At 34.5% G+C, this 21,884-nt stretch overlaps 2 protein-coding genes and 1 pseudogene across 2 annotated transcripts; 1 reads left to right on the top strand and 2 right to left on the bottom strand.

The window, feature by feature from the left end:
• Window positions 1–936: 936 nt before the first annotated feature.
• LOC114757684 (uncharacterized) lies at window positions 937–2,537 on the top strand (annotated as a pseudogene).
• A 957-nt stretch (window positions 2,538–3,494) lies between these two features.
• Window positions 3,495–9,469, bottom strand: LOC114757685 (protein argonaute 4A-like). Its single transcript, XM_028946766.1, has 22 exons — window positions 9,227–9,469; window positions 8,856–9,061; window positions 8,470–8,685; window positions 8,245–8,381; window positions 8,064–8,161; window positions 7,873–7,964; window positions 7,611–7,776; window positions 7,239–7,355; window positions 7,008–7,115; window positions 6,835–6,897; window positions 6,638–6,751; window positions 6,392–6,557; window positions 6,166–6,290; window positions 5,915–6,052; window positions 5,281–5,411; window positions 5,112–5,174; window positions 4,764–4,827; window positions 4,562–4,673; window positions 4,313–4,386; window positions 4,021–4,115; window positions 3,811–3,842; window positions 3,495–3,670 (listed from the first exon to the last, which is right to left on the bottom strand). The coding sequence occupies exons 1-22, from the start codon at window positions 9,467–9,469 to the stop codon at window positions 3,495–3,497; spliced, it is 2,736 nt and encodes a 911-aa protein (XP_028802599.1).
• A 4,055-nt stretch (window positions 9,470–13,524) lies between these two features.
• On the bottom strand, window positions 13,525–20,186 carry LOC114757692 (protein argonaute 4A-like). The gene is made up of 22 exons (XM_028946771.1): window positions 20,049–20,186; window positions 19,750–19,955; window positions 19,390–19,575; window positions 19,170–19,306; window positions 18,989–19,086; window positions 18,787–18,878; window positions 18,525–18,690; window positions 18,153–18,269; window positions 17,933–18,040; window positions 17,732–17,794; window positions 17,534–17,647; window positions 17,296–17,455; window positions 17,063–17,190; window positions 16,814–16,951; window positions 16,127–16,257; window positions 15,912–15,974; window positions 15,261–15,324; window positions 15,059–15,170; window positions 14,819–14,892; window positions 14,281–14,375; window positions 13,868–13,899; window positions 13,525–13,706 (listed from the first exon to the last, which is right to left on the bottom strand). The coding sequence occupies exons 1-22, from the start codon at window positions 20,184–20,186 to the stop codon at window positions 13,525–13,527; spliced, it is 2,604 nt and encodes an 867-aa protein (XP_028802604.1).
• Between the last annotated feature and the right edge of the window lie 1,698 nt (window positions 20,187–21,884).

Raw genomic sequence — 21,884 nt, 5'->3', positions numbered from 1 at the left:
ACCCTCATTAGTTGCTTATTTTAATATTCAACATATTATTATTTCATTTTCTAAATCATCATATCTCTTTATCACACATTTTCTCTCTCATTTATAATTTTCTTCATTATAATAATTTTTTATTTTTTTTCATATACTCTCTCTTTTGTGAATAAGGGTATTTTGAAAAAAAAAAACTTTCAATTTCTACCCATTTATTATGCTACTTTTGATATTATATAAGAGTTAGTTTAACTTTTAATTTAGTCTAAATATAAGATTCTAATCCATTTTGTCCTCTCATATTTTTTAAAAATTAGTCCTTATAATAGTTGCATATGTTAAATATTTAATCAAATGTTAAAGCTAATACAATTAATTAGTAAGGGTATTTTAAAAAAAGATAGTACCTATTTATTATAATAAATACTAACTCAACAAACTTCTTAATTTACTTAAATTAGTCAATTGGTTTTTATACTACTCCTCCATCCCTTTTTATAGGCAAAATCATCCCTCTCTTGTTCTCTAAATATAAGCATATTTACAAGTTGTCTTAAATTTTTGTAGTAAATTTTTATCTTATCCCCATTAATACTTATTTTAATATTCAATATATTTATTATCTCATTTTTCAAACTATTATTTTTATCCATTAACATTCTTTCTCTTTCATAAGTCTCTTTATTTACTAATTTTTTTTTTTTTATATTCTCTTTCTCATGTCAATAAAAGTATTCTGAAGGAAAATTTTTGATTTCTACTTGGTTATTGTTTTTAACTAACTTTTTTTTTGATTTATATAATTGAGTCTAATGTTATTTATAAAAAGACACGGAGGGTATCAACTATCAAGGATGGAAGATATCATTTAACTAACTTTTTGGTTCACTTGTTCTGAGTTGTTAATGAAAAAAGTGGGAGGGGTATTGATTTTCGCCCTTTACCAAATTTTTCCTAGACTTCAATTACAGCCCCGACCGCCCCACGTTACACACTCCCTTGGACGAACAAGCGTTCCACTCTCCCCTTCGGACGCCGTCCCCCGTTATCAGTCGTGCGTGGTTGTTCTCGAGCAAGTAGGGAAGAAGGTTTGAACTCTAGGGCGTTTTCTTCTCCCGAAATCCGGTGAGATTGATTTGGTCAATCTGGTTGTGAATCTAGATTTTAATTTGTTCCCTGCGCCATTTATGCCCTGCGTGGTTGTTCTTGCTTTGCTTCAATGTTTTGCTTTAGTTTGGCTTTGAATCTGGGCGTGTGATCGTTTAAATATCGTCGTTTTTGAATTTGGGAATATTTACAGATTAATTGTTTTGCTAGCTTTTGCTTGTATGGTGTGTAATTGGCTATTATACTTTTGCCCTCTTCATTTTGGTTACTGGCGACTTGTATGCTTTGAACTTTGTTGTTTTGCAATGTTGGGTTTATTGTGTATTGGCATTCTGTTTATTAATCTTTTTTTATATATCATCGTCATCATTTAGAAAATTCTCAAGGTATTTGAATTATGATCTTGAAAAGATTTGGCTCGAGTTGTGTCGAAGTATCTGGAAGAAAAATTAATAGGTTATTATATCAACTGAGCATGTTTTAAAGATTTCAGTGGGGGTAATATAGCTTTGCCTATGGATACCATTTATATGGCTTCCTCTCAAGATTTGGGATTATTAAATGAATAAAATTTAAAACTATACTCTTTTATGGGAAAATCTTGTGAGGTTAGTGGAAAAATTTAAGAATGATTATCTGATTCTAATGAAGTTCTTTTTAAGTCATCAAGCATTGTTCATCTAGTAGTCTCGAGCAAATAGGATCTGGGTGACATTTTTTCTCTCCTTCAAGCAAAAGCTAAGCTTATTTTCATATAGAAAGTTCTGGTGCAGTCACTTCTTATCCCCATTGAAGCTTCAAAGGGAGATAGTATACAGAAATGGATGAGAACATGAAACAGTTCCAGAGAAAGCTAACAGAGCTGGAAGTTGAAGCCGAACATCTTCTCTTAGCCCGGAACCAGTTGGTTGAGAATGATAAACTGAGAAATGGGAACAGGGAAGCACTCACTGCCTTGAGGAAAAGGGCCAAAACAACAAAGAGTGTGTGCCATCAGCTTTGATTCAATAATGAAAGGAGTTATGGGGACCAGTTCAAGGCCTTTGGTGCAAGAGGTTTGTACCACTTGTGGCAACCATGACTATGGTGAACAGACATGGATGATGTTCCCAGGAACGGATGTCTTCGCCAGCATCCCATTTCATGCTGCTCATACCATTATAGAAACAGATCAAACAAGTCTTGATTTTGAGGCCAAGAGACTTCAGAGCCTTGTGAAAGAGAAATCTTATCTAATCTCAGAAACTGGTGTCATTGCCGATAAGATTAGTCCTGGAGTCCTCAAATCTCTTGTAACCTTGAGTGACAAACCAAAGTGATGTGGTGAGATGAGAAACTAACCCTCAAACGCTTTAAACTTCTTGGTGCATTGTACGGAATTTAAGCTGGTGCCTTGTTAACCTTTACATTATAGTTTCATTTAATTTATTTGAATCTATTTGTATTTATATTTAGGGAAAACCATATTGGAGGTACTTGTACTTTTTTTTAATTTTCAATTTGGTTCCTATGTGTTTTTTTGTTCTTACTAAATCTTATTTTTCCTCTATTAACATCATTAATCCTTATGTAGAGACTAAAAATATCAATAGAACAAAGTTATAAGAGCTATTGAGCTAATGTTGCTAAAAAGATAAAATTAAATGTTTAATTAAAGGGAAAAAACATATAGGTACCAAATTAAAATTGAGAGAAAGTATAAGTACCTTCAATATGGTTTTCCCTTATATTTAAGATGATTTAATCAATTGATTCATTTAGGCATGATTATCACCTTTGATCTCAATTTTTTAAGATTAAATAATCAGAATTATATACAAGCGCAGAGCTTGTTCGTTAGTTTAATAAATATTTTGCATATTTCTATCTTAGGTTACTTCTTTGATGACTTGGCTTTAATTTTTAACTTTAGAGTGTGTGTGAAGATTCTTTGTGAATGATATAAAATTTTTGGACCTCTGGTCTGCCTGGCTCATGCTGCAATATTTCTTAAGAAGATATTTACTTAAGAGATGAAATCGAATTTCTTGAGTCAAGCAGTTATATAATTGAGTAGTTTTAAAAAATTTTTGTTAACACTTTGTAATCATGCTCGGATGCAATAAGGGAGAAAATAACAATGTGTCAAACTAGATGTGGATAGTCATTTAAAAAATGAATCAACATCTTAATAGGGCAGGTCAAAGGATTCATGATTTTTGCAAGTAATTCCACGAAGTTGTTTCATAGTATTTCAGATCTCTCCCCTCTAAAACTTTCTCAGTCCTAAATCCAAATAAAAAATGCATTAACAAGAACTTCTTCTAACGTAAACACAGTCAAGAATCTATTCAAAAAACGGCTTTGTAAAACAGCCTTCCCTACAGCCTGTTAACTTGGCCAAAAATGAAAGAGATATTAAAGTTCTAACAGAAGAACATCGAGCCACGGACTCGTTCATGAAGACGAGGCAACTCTTGGACTTGAGGTGTGCTAACAGAAGTGAGTCCACCATGGCTTGAAGAAGAGTCTGAAAATTCATCAAACTTGATAAACTGTGCCACTTGTGCTGCTGCTAAGTGAGCATAACAGATTGGAGCAACTGCAATAAGATAATGATGCAGAAAAGACTCAGATTTCAGCGTTTGATGCAACAAATTTTACAGAAAATATTTCAACTTTGAACATAATCCCTTGGCTAGATTATGTTAAATGAGCTTTTACAGACTTAGGAAGTTTTACCTACTGATATAGCTGTTGTGCTTCTCTGATATCTGTAAAAGAAAGCCAAAGAATTTGTCAGGAAGAGTTATTTAAGTGATTGTATACCCTTCATGCCTTATCTGGACCATTCAAATGAAATCTAATGGTTGATTTATTAGAATATCTAACACTTTCTCATGCAAGAAAGCTAATTAATTAAGTTTAAAGTAAAAACAATGATTGACTTACACATAACAAAGAGAGTGCACAAGTTCTTGCAAATCATCAGCAGAGAAACCAATCTCATCATGTAGTACATGGTAATGAGTAGGCCGGCTTGTTCCCTATGCAAACAAGACAACAATTGACAACACCATGGAAAGTGAATGTATCATAATGTAATTTCCTCTGCACAAAACTTTATAGTATCTAAAACACCCCAGTGCTTGAGCCATTAAACTGTTGTGTTTCAATATTTTTATTTGAAAAAAGAAATGATCAGCACAAAGTCAGTTGAATCTATTTTGATTGGAATACTTACAATCATCCCTGCATGAGCACACATGTAGAAATCGTTGTTCTTAGGGTGACAGATTCTATTATCAATGATAGTTCCTGCAAAAAAAAAAAAAAAAAAAACCAACATAACAATGGGTCAGATTTAAAATAAAAAAAAATATCAAAGTTATAGTAAGTTGTGAGTACAAAAGGCGAATAGTTATACGTTTGGAATCCTTGTAATAAATGGAGTCTAATATCTTCTTGAGAGTAAGCAGTTCAAGGAACAAACCTGGAGGAACATTTTCTTGAGCATCGGCCTGAAAGAACTTAGTGTGATGATTTTTTTGGGCAATAATCACAGTAAACTTTGGATCCCATGTTTCTTGAAAATGCTTGCATGCCTGAAAATTCAATTTGAATGGCATTCAATTGAATTTCAACCATAAATAAATAGAGCGTCAACGTTAAGAATATTGGCAAATATGGGTTACCTGAATGATTTGTTCGAACTCAATGTTCAACACCTGATTGAATTGTGATTCACTGACTCCATCCCTAATTCCAAATAAAGTAAAACTGTGTTTAGGATCTAAAAAGTTTGCGCAGTGGTTCTGATTTTTCTAAAGAAACCAAAATTTTGAGCTTAATAATCTTCATGCTTAACTTTTAAAATGTATCATTTTCAATGGATAACTCTTCCGACATAATCCATTGTGGCAAAATAATAGAAAAACTAGAGAAGCCTAAAAAGTGTCCAAAATTCTTGAAGTATGTATGTACCATCAATTCAAACAAATAAAACGATATCTATCATCACAATAGAAAATTTTCTATTGTACCTGAATATGACAATATGTTCAGGCCTCCTTTCTGAAGTATTCATGAAGTCATCAAGCAGCTCTCTAGAAAGTAAAACATTGTAAAATATATAATCATGGGATTGAATTAAGCGCACAAAAATTTTCAAAGAAAGATGAGCAAAATCTTCACTTTGATCTAAAGCCTCACCTGATAATACCGTCATCCTTATTATGAGCAATAGGTTTGAACAGATTAGCAATCATTTCAACCTTTGGTGATTGGGCACGAACTGATGCTCTATAACGTGAAATTTGAGGCCAACACCTTGAGCTGACAACCTAAATATTTTCTCAAAGGGTAGATCACTTAGAAATGTGGACTTAAAAAAGACAAAGAAATTAACTCAGTGCTGCTCCAGGAGTAATAGATAAAGCTGAAGAAAATTTGAATACTCATTAGTTATATCTCCCTTATGATTTAATGGACTAAACATTCCAACTCATGACATCGATACTTTGTGCAGCTCCTCAAGAAAGCTTAAGAAAATAGAGTTGCACAAACAGCTAACTGCATGTCTTTGAATAGATCCAATTGGTAATAGAGACTATGGTCTAATTGAATCTTACGTGGTCAAGCAATTATCAATAACAAAATGAAACAAAAAATTATCAATTTCTTTGGGGTCCACCTTCCCTCTTTTTCTTCAATTTTTTCCCCTCAATTCCCTATGTATAGCCATCTAATCATCGTGAAGGCCTTACGTTGGATGTGGCTGAACACAATCAATTTCAAAATTTGAAATAGCAAAACTGACTAAATGAAACCCAAAAAATATCATTACCGCAGCAATAGACGGTACATCTGCTCGACCTGGAGAGCCATGTGAGACGTCCATGCCAAGAATTAAGGTAGGCACATTTGAAACTAAAGGTATAGAACGTGAATGCTCTATTGCCAAAAAGGAATTCATCCCACCAAGCTGCATAAAAGAAAAAAAAAAGAGAGAATGATGTGTAACAACGCGAGGATAGATATCAGTTTAAATAAGAGACACAAGCAATTTTTTTTTTAAAAATGTTCAGTCTTATGTACCTTGGCATTAATCTTCAGTAGAACATTGGTAAAGTACTGATCATTCATTTTTGTCGGGGCAATACATTGTGTAACAACCCCTTTACCTTTACCATCAATAGCAAGATTTATTCTTTTCCAAGGACCTTCATAATACAATGGTTAGTGAGTTAAAATCAAGTCTATTCAATGGTTATACAAGTCCACATTAGTATATAGAAAACGAAACCAAGGTACACTTAAATACCATAGATATCAGAATTCTTCTTCTCTGGTAGAATGCACAATAGAAGTTGGGGTAACCCAGGCAACTGACTCATCACAACTGCATACAATTCCTCTACCCTGACAGTGGCCGGCTTGCGACTCATTTGGAGATCCTCTTTAAACACTCTAAATGGCTCCTTGAGGATCTACCAAAAAAAGGGGAAAAGGACTAAGATGCATATAAGTTTTCAAATTGAACTTCCATATGGCACTATGAAAAACAAACCATCCCCTTCCTTTCTGCGCATCTCTGCAAGCCTTCGATCAGGATGTTAATATTACAACGAGCAGAGAAGTTGACTATGGCCCAACGTTCAATCACCACAGGTTGATAAAGTTTCTAACACATAATGGTTATCTGTGAGACCAATTATGTTGAATTTGGCTAAATTAAAATTTAAAGTGAAAATATTGTGGCCAAACCTTATTATTAAAATTCCACCTCCCATTTCTAGGAGTGAAGTCCTCCCCATTCCCAAGTTTAAGCTGCATGCAGCAACATATTGCTAGAGATTATATTAGAATAAGAGATAAGCAATGTAATAATTATGAATGAATCGACTGTATAAAAACAATTTTTAATCATGTCTTTCTACCTTTGGAGCTGGTAGAAGACGACCTTCAACTTTTGTAAACTCAGAGTCAATGGTGATTCCAGAAGAACGAAGCATAGGATCATCATTATATCTGCAGTTTTTCAGTGACTGAAAGAAGAGCATTATCAGAATTGTGTAAGGTGTTAGATGGTGAAATATGACAAGTCAGGCAAAAAAACCAAAAAAAAAAAAAAAAAACTAGAAGAAGAAATGTGACAAGTCAAAGCATACATTTGATAGAGATGCCTTTCGTTCATGGGGCTTTTGCCTTGACACTTCCACAAGTGAAGCTCTTTGCAAACTGGTAAGGGCCTTAGTGTAGCGTTGCAATGAAACCAAAGTACAGAACTACAAAAGAACAAGTCTCATAACATGCTTCCATATATGACAATATGATTGAATCATCTATATGCCTTCATACATTTAAAGAAAGAATCAGATCAAGAAAAAACATGTGACAGTGGGTAGGATACATCCCCATTTTTAAACTCAATATAGCTTTTTTATACAGGTCAAGATCAACCAGGCATTATAGTATGAAAAAAAAAACGGGGGGCTGGAAAGGTTTCCTCATGCACCCAGTTTAGTGAAATATATTAGTACCTCTATTGGAAAATAAGAAGGTTTCTTTGGTTTGCCAACATTGATGCATGGTAAATTAGCTGAGTCACGCAATCTGATGCCTTTATAGCGTTCAAAATATGCAGCAACTGTTATTTCAATTGACTTCACCTCACCATTTGCGTCTCTTCCTTGCTTCAAGGAAAACCTGCAATAGGAACCAGGGAAATCTTATCAGTTATGCATGTAACTAACTAAAAATATCAGGCAAATGTTGAACAATACGAAGCACAAGAAAGCTTACGTCTGATCTCTACAGGGCTTATCACTCAATCCGGTGATTTTGTACTCCATATTGTTAGCCTTGATTCGCAGGTTCTTCAACATCCTTTTTGCCTTAAAAAAATGCAAATTATACAGATATTATTCATGGAACTTTTAAATTTTCAATATATATATATATATATATATATGAAAGTTCATATATAAATTTACCTTGGTCCAATCAATCAAATTGGTACGATTAACATTTTGATTCATGCAGAGGAACTCCAACACTGGACCAGGCTTTAGAAGCAATGTTGTTGACATATCTTGAAAGCGATACCAAATATCAGAAAAAGAGAAACATGACATATGAACATAATTTCCCAGGCATTTCAAGTGAAAAACTTACCAACGTTTAGAGACAGACCCCCTTGAGTGGCTCGGAAACTCGAATGGAAGCCTCGGCAACCTTGAACACCACCTCCAATGTCTCTGTAATTTTCTACTCTATCATGGAAGAATGATTGACGCACAAGTAGGCAGCCCCTTGAAAATCAAATGAAGGAAAGGTAAACGGAACCATTCAAGCAATGAAAACAATTGAACTTTTTTTTTTTCCCTGATTTTAACATACTGCTTTGCTGCATGCTGCCTTGGTATGATATCCAGAACCCTTAATCCTTCTTGATGATGATCAGATTCTAGACCGCTTAATACATCAACAATTTCCTGCATAGGGATTTTTCTGGCATAACTGATCTCCACCTTGATTGTCTTGGATTGATACGGACGCCTCATTCTCTTCTTATCAGTTCCCTCTGTGTTGTCAGGGCTTCCATTCCTTCCAACCCTGAAAAAAAAATGGCACAAAATGAGGCAATAAGTTACAACACAGCACTTTGTTGAAGTTGTTTATTTGCTACCAAGTTTTGATTATAAAGACAAGATCATGTAGTAAGAGTTGTGAGAAAATCTGCACATGTTACTTTTAATATTGTATTACCAGCAATGGGTACTTACTTGTTTGATGAAATTTCATCTAGCACCACCACGAATTCAAGCTTATTACGTGGGAGCGAACCAAGAGTAAATAATGCTTTCTCTCCATCATATGCAAAGCCCTTGCTTTGCAGCTCAGAAGCATAGGTCTCATAAACTTTATCTATGACCCTTCTCCCAAAACCCCTGGCTTCCACAGGGCGTCCATCTTCATAAAAGAGAGCAACCTACACCAGCAAAACTTTATCAGGAATCAAGAATATAGAATCTACATAAGTGCATAAGCAAAAGTGAAGGATAAAGATCAAGGTAGATCTTTAACGTTAATATACAGTCGAGTAATTGGTGGGTGTGTGTGCGCGTGAGAGAGAGAGAGGAGGAGGAGGAAATACAGTATAGTGATAGAAGAAGCCATCTTTCTTGGCCAGGCTAACTTTAAAATGGTTAGTGGTAAGCTGGATCTTTTGTCCCTTGGATCCAAGACCACGCCTGGCCATAGGCAAGAGTTTTCTATCTGATGTTTTCTTGATAGGCAAGTATGCTTTTTCTGATTCCACATGCGGACGGATGGTAGGTGGAAGAGGTGAAAGTGATTCATACTTATTAGTTCCCTTGTTAGGACTTGAAGAAGCCATTCCTTAAACGAAGTGCTGCTCAAGCATAAGATAAAAAATTAAGTATCCATGTGAATCAAAACAAACAATCAACTGAGATTATAATCATAAATGAATCCTCAATAGTCATACAAAACCTTATTTACTATAAATATTTGCAATACAGATGTTTAAGGACGCAAAGAATCAAACGAGGCAAGAAAAATAAAAGCTTTGAACAAAATAAGGCCTGAAACAAGTGGAGAATAATAAGAAACCGTAGGTGTAAACGTAAGAGAAACCAGAAAAAGCAAGCAAAGGGCACGAAGAAGCTCAGAAAGATACTTTCACAATATTTACTTCATGGATACAAAAGCCAAACAAGAAATCATTGAAATAGATACCAGAAACAGGAACAAGAGAACAAACAACCACAAGCCCAAGAGCAGATAACAGAATATATACAAGTATTAACGTTACCACAGACAACACACATAGTATTTCAGAATATACGAACTCTACAATGTACCAACCAGCATTACAGGAAATAAATCCAAGAAAGGCTACTAGCTATCGAAGAACCAAATAAAGAGAACATAACTATAAACACGAAAGGGAAACCAGAAAAGCAAGCAAAAAGCCATGAAGAGGCTGAGAAGAATAAAAGCCCTGTTCTAAAGCTCTTGCAGCTTACTTACAGAATCCAAAAAGAAAACTTTAAAGCAATAGGAACAAGAGAATAAGCAACCACTAGTCGAAGAACAGAAAACAGAGTATATATAAGCATATAACGCCGCTACCAGAGATAACACATGCAGAATATTTTCAGAATATAAGCTCTACAATGTAACAATCAGCATTACAAGAAATAAACCCAAAAAACAAAATATAAGGCCTGCGAGAAGGGAGGAAGAAGAAGAAGAAGAAGAAAACATAGTCATAAACATGAGAGAAACCAGAAAAGCACGGGATAACAGAGTATATAAACATGAGAAAAGTGAAAATCCTGTTCAAAGCTCTTGCGTCTTTTCTGAAAAAGATCCGAAAAATCCTTCCCAGTATTTACTTGAAGGAACAAGAGATAACAGAGTATGTATAAATATCAACGTTACCAGAGATAACACACATGATATTTCCAGAATATACAAACTCTACAATGCAGAAAAAAAAAATCATTAAATGAGACAAATTCAAGAAGTGTTCTTGGTTATCCAAGAACCAAACAAAAGAACGTAGCTACAAACACGAGAAGAAACCAGAAAAGCACGTAAAAACGCATGGAGAGGCTGAGAAGAGTATAAGTCCTGTTCAAAAGCTCTTATCTTTTAAAGAAGTGAAAAAGAAATCCGAAAAAACCTTCCCAATATTTACTTCATGGCTACGAAATCCAAACAAGAAAACTCTGAAACAGATATAAGCGAACATGAACAAGAGAACCAGAAGCCAAAGAGCGGAAAACAGAGGATATAACATACCCACGCTACCAGAGATAAAACACACAGAATATTTCCAGAATGCTCTACAATGTAGCAACTAGCAGAGGCATTTAACCAAACAGAACAAAGGGAAAAGGGGAAGGAAAAAAAAACAAGAACAGAAATAGCAAAGACAAAAGTGGCAGACGACCAGGACAAAAAAGCTACAAACATAAAAAATGTAAACTGAGAAGGCCAGAGAAACCATATGAAGCAGAAAGCTTACTATGCTATTAGCCAAAAAGGGTCTTGCGTGGGGAAGAAGAGCAAGAAGTTCGTCAGGCTTCAACACCCAAATACATATATAACAAGCGACCAAGAAACAGATAGTACTACTGAAAGGCCGAACGTAAGTCACTCAGCAGAGCAGAGCTGCGCGGCCGCGGGCGTTAAGTGGGTCCCGCAAGGAAGTTGACGACCTTCCTAATTCTGTGTCTTTTTCTGTGTATATATTATATATAGATTTTATACATGGAGTTCACCTAGGTTGATTTGATTTAAATTTTAGATTTTACATTGAATTGATATTAATATTAATGTTGATAAATCGATATGGGATTTATAGTTTATATTTTTAATTTTTTTAATAAACATTATCCCAAAACTTCTTTCATAAATTTATCCATACGTTATCAATGTTTAATATGCATATATCATCAATTAATCATTATCCAATCAATCATCATTTTTTTCTGCCAACGTAATCAATCATCAATATCAATCAACATATGTAATCTAATTTAAATCTTATAGCAACAATTTTATTGAGTCGCTTCATTAAGGTATATATAATCAATTTTGGCAAAAAAAAACAATAAATTATTTGTGATTCTATTGGTTATTTTTTTTAAAAAAAACATTATCGTAATTCAACCATGGGGCTTGGACACATTTTAATTTTAAATAAATAATTCTAATTATTTTTGTTTAATTTTTTTTATAAAAGACAAAATTATATATATACATATAAAGCTTTAAAATTTACAGAGTAGTAAAACATAATGGGCTTAAGCTATATCTTACAAAACAAGAAATTACATTAAGAGATATTTGCTTAAAAGGAAGAACATAAAAATCATGAAGAAGAGCAAGAACTTCCTATCATATAATTGATGAAGCTTGATGTTATTAAGCAGCTGTGGTATTAAGGGAGATTTTTTCAACCCAAATAATGTGCGGAAATGAAACAGAATTATGGATCCAAAACAAGAGGGCTTTCAAACAATTAGAAATGAAAATTAATTCAGGCTCTCAATTATTTTTGTTTAAATAATCTCCCGGTCCGATATAATCACAAAGCTGACTGGTTCATTTTCTAACAGAATTATTTAAAGAGTTATTTGAATTTAAACTTAAAGTGCATAAGATAATAAATATATTGTCTTTTGTTTGTTTGTTTCTTATGATTTTTTTTAAGAAAGTTAAATCAGACATAAATAAATTGAAATTTGTACTTTTATTGCTATTTATTTTTAATTTTTAATTTTTATATTGTCATGAATTTTTTATTTTTATTAAAAACCTAGACAAAATACAATACTACCTCCGAGCTCATCTACTTTTTATATTGGTCTTAAATATAAGATTCCGGTTTACTTTATCTCTTATATTTATTTATTTTTTCTCAAGATAATTTATAATAGCAGTTCTAGCCAATATATTTAATCAATAAGAATATTAAAAAAAAAACAATACATATGTATTATAAATAACTAACTTAACTAATTTTTTTAATCTACTCAAATTAATTCGGAAGTAGTACTATTTTTCACAATAACTTGAGGTGGTAAACTTATTAATTGGAAAACCGGAATATATGGAACTTTTATTTGAGGCGAAAAAGTAGAAATGAGCTATTGCAGACTTTTGGGGGAAATGATGATGGAAAACAACATGAGACAGGAGATGGAATGATTGTTCAATGGCTTTACGGCCTTTTTTTGGGCTAAACTTTTAAGGGAAAAAACGGTCAACGGCAAAAATAATAAAGCGCACCAAAGGAAGGCAGTATTATCATAAAAATGGAAGGTTTTGATAAAAAGAGAAAAAGGTGCATGGTCTTTAATATATTAACCACCATAATATTCTACACAATAATAAATAAATAATTAAATATTATATTCCTGTTAAAAAGTTTAATGAAGCAGCATATAAATATGTTTAAAAAAATTCCTCTACCTTATAAATGTTCAAGATATGAAAATTGAAAACTTCAAAATAAAGGTTTTTTTTTTGTCAAAAAAGGGTATTTTTCAAGTGCAATGAACATTTTAACTTGACATGGAAAAAATCCACGTGATTTAATTTGATTAAAAAACCATGAATAGATTATGAGTATATACAATTATACAAATCACAGCAATATGTCAAACTAACCGGAAAATAATTTGGACATGTGATAGGGAGCCCAAAGGGTCAAGATTTGTGCATTAAGTCCACAAAATTGTTTCATAGTATTTCAGATTTCTCTGCTTTAAAACTCTCCCAGACCTTAATTCAAAACTAATATATATATATATTGATAAGAACCTCATATTAAGGTAAATGCAGTCAAGAACCCATTCAAAAACTGCCTGGTAAAACAACCTCCCCATAGCTTGTTAACTCCACTGGCCGAAACTTCTAACAGAAGAACATGGAGTTGCGGACTCGTTCATGAAGACGAGGCAACTCTTGGACTTGAGGTGTGCCAACAGAAGTGAATCCGCCATGGCTTGAAGAGGAAGAGGACTCTGGGATTTCATCAAACTTGATAAACTGTGCCAATTGTGCTGCTGCCAAGTGAGCATAGCGGACTGGAGCAACTGCAATAAGATGATAATACAGCGAAGACTCAGATTTCAGCATTTGATGAAACAAATTGTGCGGAGAAAATATTTCAACCTTTGACCATAATCCACCTGGCTAGAGTGTGTTAATGGGAATTTTACAGACCAAGAAATATGGATTTCTCAGGAAGTTTTACCTTCTGATATAGCTGTTGTGCTCCTCTGAAACCTGTAAATAAAAAAAGCCGGAGTTTGTCAGTCACATATTTCCAAGGAAGAATTATTCAGGTTATTGTGCACCATTCATGACCTTTCAAACGAAATCTAATGGCTGATTTTATTGCAATATCTAACATGTTCACATGCATGAAGGCTAATTTGAGGTTGTTAGTATGGGGGGGGGTTTAATAAGTTTAATTTCAAAAAAAATAAAAAATAGGATTATAAAATTTTATAAAGAGATGTAAAATAAAAAGCGAAAAATAGTAATTAAAAGCTTTTAACTTTATTTCCTAATTTTTTAAAATTGAACTCACTAAAATTTTCCTTTCCAACCCTTCCATTTCCCCGGTGCCAAACAGTCTTAAAGTGAAAACAATGATCAACTTACACATAACAAAGAGAATGTACAAGTTCTTGCAGATCATCAGCAGAGAAGCCAATCTCGTCGTGCAGTACGTGGTAATGCGTAGGCCGAGTTGTTCCCTATGCAAACAATAGGACAATTAGCAACACAGTGATAAGTGAATGTTACTCTAAAGAGTTGATATTACTTTTATATGCAAGACTTATTTTATAAATTTATCATTTTTTTAAAAATTAATCTTAATGATATTTTTAAATAATAATCAAGTAGAAAAGAAAGGAAGAGAATTAAAAAAGATACTTAAGATGTTTTAGAAAAAATATATTATATTAACTAATATAATTAATATTTTTAATCTACTCAAATTAATTAATTTTCAATCTTACATGGAAGAGTATTATATAATTTCCTCCGTGTCTTGTGTTATGGGGAAAAAAACTTTACGGCATCTAAAATACCCAAGTGTTTTAGCCATTAAACTGTTATTTTTCAAGACTGATATGTGAAAAAAGAAATGATCAGCTCAAAAGTCAATTGAATCTATTTTGATGCGAATGCGTACAATCATTCCAGCATGAGCACACATGTAGAAATCGTTGTTCTTAGGGTGACAGACTCTATTATCGATGGTAGTTCCTGCGGAAAACAACAAGACGGCGGGTCAGATTAAAAAAATATATATCAAATTTATAGTAAGTTGTGAGTACAAAAAGCGAATAGGTTTGACGCGTGGAATCGTTGTAATGAATGGAATCTAACATCTCCCTGCATAAATTGAGAGTAAGCAGTTCAAGGAACAAACCTGGAGGAACATTTTTTTGAGCATTGGCCTGGAAGAACCTAGTGTGATGATTTTTTTGGGCAATAATCACAGTAAACTTTGGATCCCATGTTTCTTGAAAATGCTTGCATGCCTGAAAATTCAATTTGAATGGCGTTCAATTGAATTTCAACCATAAATAAATAGAGTATAAAAATCAAGAATATTGCCAAATATGGCTTACCTGAATGATTTGGTCCAACTCAACGTTCAGCACCTGATTGAATTGTGATTCACTGACCCCATCCCTAGTTCCAAATAAAGGAAAAATGTATTATGGAACTGAAAAATTTGCGCAATGGTTCTATTTTTCTAAAGAAACCAAAATTTTCTACTCAACAATTTTCATGTTTACTTTTTAAAATGTATTACTACCGGTCTGTAATATAAGAGTTATATAACTAATTTAGAAAGATTAAATAAATTAGTTAAATTGGTTATTTATAATAAATGTGTATTAACTTTTCTAAACTATCTTTTTTAATCATGTTCATTAGAACTTCCCTTAATGTGAGTCCTTTATAATTAATAAAGATATTTTAGGAAAAAATTTTAAATTTGAGAGACCAAAAGGATTGAAATCTTGTATTTAAAACTAAGTGCAACCCCTCAACTAACTTTTAAGGTTGGAGGCAGTATCATTTTTAATGAATAACTTTTCCGACATAGTCCATTGAAGCAGAACAATAGAAAACCAGAGAAGCTCAAGAAGTTTTCAAAATTCTTGAAGTACGTATATACCATCAATTCAAACAAATAAAACGGTATCTATCATCACGTTAGAAAATATTCCAGCTAATAAAAATCAATATCCTCAAACACATTTAAATTGTACCTGAATATGACAATATGCTCAGGCCGCCTTCCTGAAGTATTAATGAAGTCATCAAGCAGCTCTCTGGAAAGAAAAACATTGTAAAATTTTAAATCATGGGATTGAATTAAGCACACAAATTAAAAAAAGAAAAAAGAAACAAGAGCAAACTCTTTTGGTGACTGAGCACGAAGTAATAATACCATCATCCTTAGAATCAGATAAAGAATTCTCACCTCATAATACCATCATCCTTAGAATCAGAAACAGGTTTGAACAGGTCGGTAATCATCTCAACCTTTGGTGACTGAGCACGAACTGATGCTCTGTAACGTGAAATTTGAGGCCAGCACCTTGAGCTGACAACCTAAATATTCTCAAGGATAAAATCAGTTAGAAATACGAACTAAACAAAACAAAAGAAAAGAAATTAACTCTATCCTGCTGTTGCACTATTAGACGCTAATCCCCTTGAATGACTGCATATCATGCATTCTAAGGCGATAGATAAAGGAGGAATTCCCGTTTGAATCCTCTTTAGTCACCAAAATGACTGCAAATATTGTATTTATCAAGAGTTAGGGATATATGAAGCAGACCCAACGTACAACAATTTATGCCTTTTTCGTCAAAAACATTATCCGGTTTGTACAAGAGACTATGGCCAAATTTAATCTTCCATGGTCATGCTATTACGGTATAATAAAATGATACCAAAAAACTATTTCTTTGGGGTCCACCTCCCTCTTTCCATCTATTGTCTCTTCAATTTTTTCTTTCCGTGCTTACAATGCTTACAATCATTCTAGTGATAATGGTAAAGGCCTCATGTTGGATGTGACTAAACACAAACGAAGACCGACATGCATTTCCAGATCTGAAGTAGAAAAGACTGACTAAATTAAACCTAAACAAATTATTACCGCAGCAATAGATGGTACATATGATCGACCAGGAGAGCCATGTGAGACGTCCATACCAAGAATTAAGGTAGGCACCTTTGAAACCATAGGTATAGAACATAAATGCTCTGTTGCCAAAAGGGAATTCATCCCACCAAGCTGCATGGAAGAAAAAATGTGAGAATAATATGTAACCATGCGATGATAGATATTAGTTTAAATAAAAGACTCAAACAGTTTTTTTTTTTTTTAATGTTCGATCTTATGTACCTTGGCATTAATCTTCAACAGAAGATTAGTAAAGTACTGATCATTTTTCAGTTTTGTTGGGACAAGACACTGTGTAACAACCCCTTCCCCTTTCCCATCATCTGCAAGATTTATTCTTTTCCAAGGACCTTCATAATACAGTAATCAGAGAGTTAAAAATCATGTCTATTCAATGCTTATATAAATCTAAAACATAAGTATATATAAAAGGAAACCTAGGTAAACATTAATACCATAAATATCCGAATTCTTTTCTGGTAGAATGCACAATAGAAACTGGGGATGCCAACCCATCTGATCCATCACAGTTGCATACAATTGTTCAACCCTGACGACGGCCGGCTCACGGCTCATTTGTTTATCCTCTTTAAACACTTTTGGCTTACCCAAGGTCTACCAAAAAGGAAGAAATTCAGTAAGATGCATATGAACTTTCAGATTTAACTTCCAATGGCACTATGAAAAACTCACCATTCCCTTCGATTTTGCACTTCGTTGCAATCCTTTGACAAGGATATCAATATCATAATGAGCAGAGAAGTTGACTATAGCCCAACGTTCAACCACCGCAGATTGATAAAGTTGCTAACACATAATGGTTAGTCTGTGAGACCAATGAAATTGAATTTGGCTAAATTAAAATTTAAAGTGAAAATATTATGGCCAAACCTTATCAATGAAATTCCACCTCCCATTTTCAGGAGTGAAGTCCTTGTCATTCCCAACCCTAAGCTGCATGCAGCAACATATTGAAGAGATTTTGTTTTGTTAGAATAAGAGATAAGCAACGTAATAATTATCAATGAAATGATTGTATCAAAAACAAATTATGAGCGAATTGCGTACGTTCTGATTGATCAATACACGTACCGTTGGAGCTTGCAGAATACGACCTTCAACTTTTGTAAACTCGGAGCCAATGGTAATACCAGAAGAACGAAGCATATGATCATCGTTATATCTGCAGTTTCTCAGTGACTGAAAGAAGAGCATCATCAGAATTGTGTAAGGTGTTAGATGGTGAAATATGAAAAGTCATGCAAAAAATATAAAAAAAACTAGAAGAAGAAATGCAAAAGTCAAAACATACATTTGATACAGACGCCTTTCGTTCATGGGGCTCTTGTCTTGACACTCTCACTAGTGAAGCTCTTTGCGAACTGGTAAGGGCCTTAGTGTAGCGTTGCAATGAAACCAAAGTACAGAGCTACAAAAGAAAAAGCCTCATAACTTGCTTCCATATATGACAATAAAATTCAATCATCTATGTGCATTCATACATTTAAAGAAAGAATTAAATCAAGGAAAAAAAAAGTGACAGTGGGTAGGACACATCCCCACCTTTAAACTCAATATACCTTTTTTGTACAGGTCAAGATCAACCAGGCTTATTATGGTATGGAAAAAAAAGAGAGGCTAAAACGGTTTCCTTATGCCCCCAGTTAGTAGAATATATTAGTACCTCTATTGGAAAATAACAAGGTTTCTTTGGTTTGCCAACATTGATGCATGGTAAATTAGCTGAATCACGCAATCTGATGCCTTTATAGCGTTCAAAATATGCAGCAACTGTTATTTCAATTGATTTCACCTCACCATTTGCGTCTCTTCCTCGCTTCCAGGAAAACCTGCAATAGGAACCAAGGAAATCTTATCAGCGGTGCGTGGAAATAACTAAAAATACCATGCAAATGTTGAAAAAAAGAAACTACAGGAAAGCTTACGTCTGATCTTTGCAGGGCTTATCACTCAATCCGGTGATTTTGTACTCCATATTGTTAGCCTTGATTCGCAAGTTCTTCAACATCCTTTTCGCCTGAAAAGAATGCAAAATTAATCAGATATTATTCATGAAACTTTTAAATTCAACATAAATATCTATGTGTGTGTGTGTGTGTATGAAAGTTCATATGCCAATAAATTTACCTTAGTCCAATCAATCAAATTAGTACGATTAACATTTTCGTTCATGCGGAGGAACTCCAACAATGGACCAGGCTTTAGAAGCAATGTTGTTGACATATCTTAAAAGCAATACCAAATATCAGAAAAAGAGAAACATAACATATGAACATAATTTCTCAGGCATTTCAAGTGAAAAACTTACCAACGTTTAGAGACAGACCCCCTTGAGTGGCTCGGAAACTCGAATGGAAGCCTCGGCAACCTTGAACACCACCTCCAATGTCTCTGTAATTTTCTACTTTGTCATGGAAGAATGATTGACGCACAAGTAGACAGCCCCTTGAAAATCAAAATGAAGGAAAGGTAAACGGAAACATTCAAGCAATAAAAACAATTGCACTTTGTTTCTGATTTTAACATACCGCTTTGCTGCATGCTGCCTTAATATGATGTCCAGAACCCTTATTGCTTCTTGGTGGTCAGATTCTTGACCGAGCAATGCATCAACAATTTCTTGCATACGGATTTTTTTAGCATAAGTGATCTCCACCTTGAATGTCTTGGATTGATTTCCGTCTGTGTTGTCAGGGCTTCCATTCCTTCCAACCCTGAAAATAAAATGCACAAAGTGAGGAAATAAATCGGAACACACAACTTTCGTGAAGTTGTTTATTTGCTATCAAGTTTTGATTAGAAAAAGCAGATCATGTAGCACCGAGTTGTACGAAAATCTGCATCTGCATGTTAAGTTTAATATTGTACGATCAGCAATTGGTACTTACTTGTTTGATGAAATTTGATCTAGCAAGACCATGTATTCAAGCTTGTCACGTGGAAGTGAACCAAGAGTGAATAAGGCTTTCTCTCCATCATATGCAAAGTCCTTGCCTGGCAGCTCAGAAGCATAGGTCTCATAAACTTTGTCTATGACTCTCCTTCCGATACCCCTGGCTTCCACAGGGCGCCCATCTTTATAAAAGACAGCAACCTACACCAACAAAACTTACATTGTCATATACAGTCGAGTAATTTTTGTGTGTGTGGTGTGAGAGAGAGAGAAAGAGAGAGAGAGCGGAAATACAGTATAGTGATAGAAGCAGCCATCTTTCTTGGCCAGGCTAACTTTAAAATGGTTAGTGATAAGCTGAATCTTTCGTCCCTTGGATCCAAGACCACGCCTGGCCATGGGCAAGAGTTTTCTATCTGATGTTTTCTTCATAGGCAAGTAATCTTTTTCGGATTCTGCATGTGAACGGAGCATAGGTGGAAGAGATGAATGCGATTCATACTTATCAATTCCCTTGTTACGACTTGAAGAAGCCATTCCTTAAGATCTGTTCAAGTATAAGATAAAAATTATCAAGTATGCATGTGAATCATAACAAAACAATCAACGAAGATTATAATTACAAGTGAATCCTGAACTGTCAAACCAAACCATACTTAGCTATAAAATACTTGCAATGCATGTGTTTAAGGACACAAAGAATCAGATTAGGCTAGAAAAAGAAACCGTAGCTGCAAGCATGTGAGAGAAACCAGAATAAGCATGCGAAAGGCATGAACTGGCTCAGAATGGAAAGGTCCTGTAATCGTGTCAAAAGCTCTTAACACGGCTTATGATAAAAGAGGGGAAACACAAATCCGAATGATACTTCGGCAATATTTACCTCAGGAGTACAAAACCAATGTATATTATATATAAGCAACAGGAACAAGAGAACCGGAAGCGAAAGAGCAGAAAACAGAGTATCTAACAGCGACGTTACCAGAGACAGCACACACAGAATATATCCAGAATACGATACAACTGTACAATGTAGCAGCCAGCACCACAGGAAATCAACCAAAGAACTAAATAAGGCCTGCAACAGATGAAGAAGAAGAAGAAGAAAACGAAGACATACACGACAGAAACCAGAAATGCAAGCAAAAAAGGCATGTGGAGGCTGAGAAAAGTAGAACTCCTGCTCCAAAGCTCATACGTCTTTCAAAGAGGTGAAAAAGAAATCCGAAAAATCCTTCCCAATATTTACTTCACGGATCCAAAATCCAAACAAGAAAACTTTGAAATAGAAATAAGCGATATAAACAAGAGAACGAGAAGCCAAAGAACAGAAAACAGAGTACACAACATGGCGACTGTACCGGAGATAACACACAGAATAATTCCAGAATAGAGTACAAGGAAAACTCTACAATGTGGCACCTAGCAGAGGCATTTAATCAAGCCAAAAAAAAGGGAAGAAATGAAAAGATCAGGAATAGCAAAGACAAAAATCGCAGAAAACCAAGAAAAAAAGCGTAAACATAAATGATGTAAACGGAGAGAGCTGAAGAAAGTATATGAAACCAGAGAGCTTACTGTGGTAATAGCCAAAATGGATTTTGCGTGGGGAAGAAGGAGGAGTCCTTCAACACCTGTATATATAACACGCTACCCAAGAAGGAGATGCTACTACTAACTAACTGAACCTCTGAAAGGCGTGATGCAACGTGAGAGCAGACCAGCGACATCCCGGTGCGCTCACTATGTGGGTCCCGCAAGGGGGTCACCGACCTGGGCCAGTAACAAATCAACACGTGGCAAGTGATGCTTAGTGAGTGGGGCCAAGCCGTATTGAAAAGACAGAATTATTTAAACAGCAGATGAATTTTTAAGCTTTTTAATTAATGCTTAATTACTCGGTATTTCTTATTGTTTCCCGCGTCTTCCGCTTATCTCAAGCTTCTTTTACTGTAAGAAATCGGCAATGTCCGCTAATTTTTCTACGGAACATGCTTAGTTTAGGCTATCTGAATTGCATAATGGATGGATTTCACAAGCCGAGGTGCGACGGCTCTCCATCTCCGACGACTCTCCGTTCTTCAACTTCGATCTTCATTCCTCAGGTCTTCAAGATTGGCTCGCCGCCGC

This window comes from Neltuma alba, unplaced genomic scaffold, assembly GCF_004799145.2.
Source record: "Neltuma alba isolate B1F8T4 unplaced genomic scaffold, ASM479914v2 tig00010616_pilon, whole genome shotgun sequence".
Lineage (NCBI taxonomy): Eukaryota > Viridiplantae > Streptophyta > Magnoliopsida > Fabales > Fabaceae > Neltuma > Neltuma alba.
Note: the sequence above shows the minus strand (reverse complement) of the source record. Positions and strands in the feature narration are given on the sequence as shown.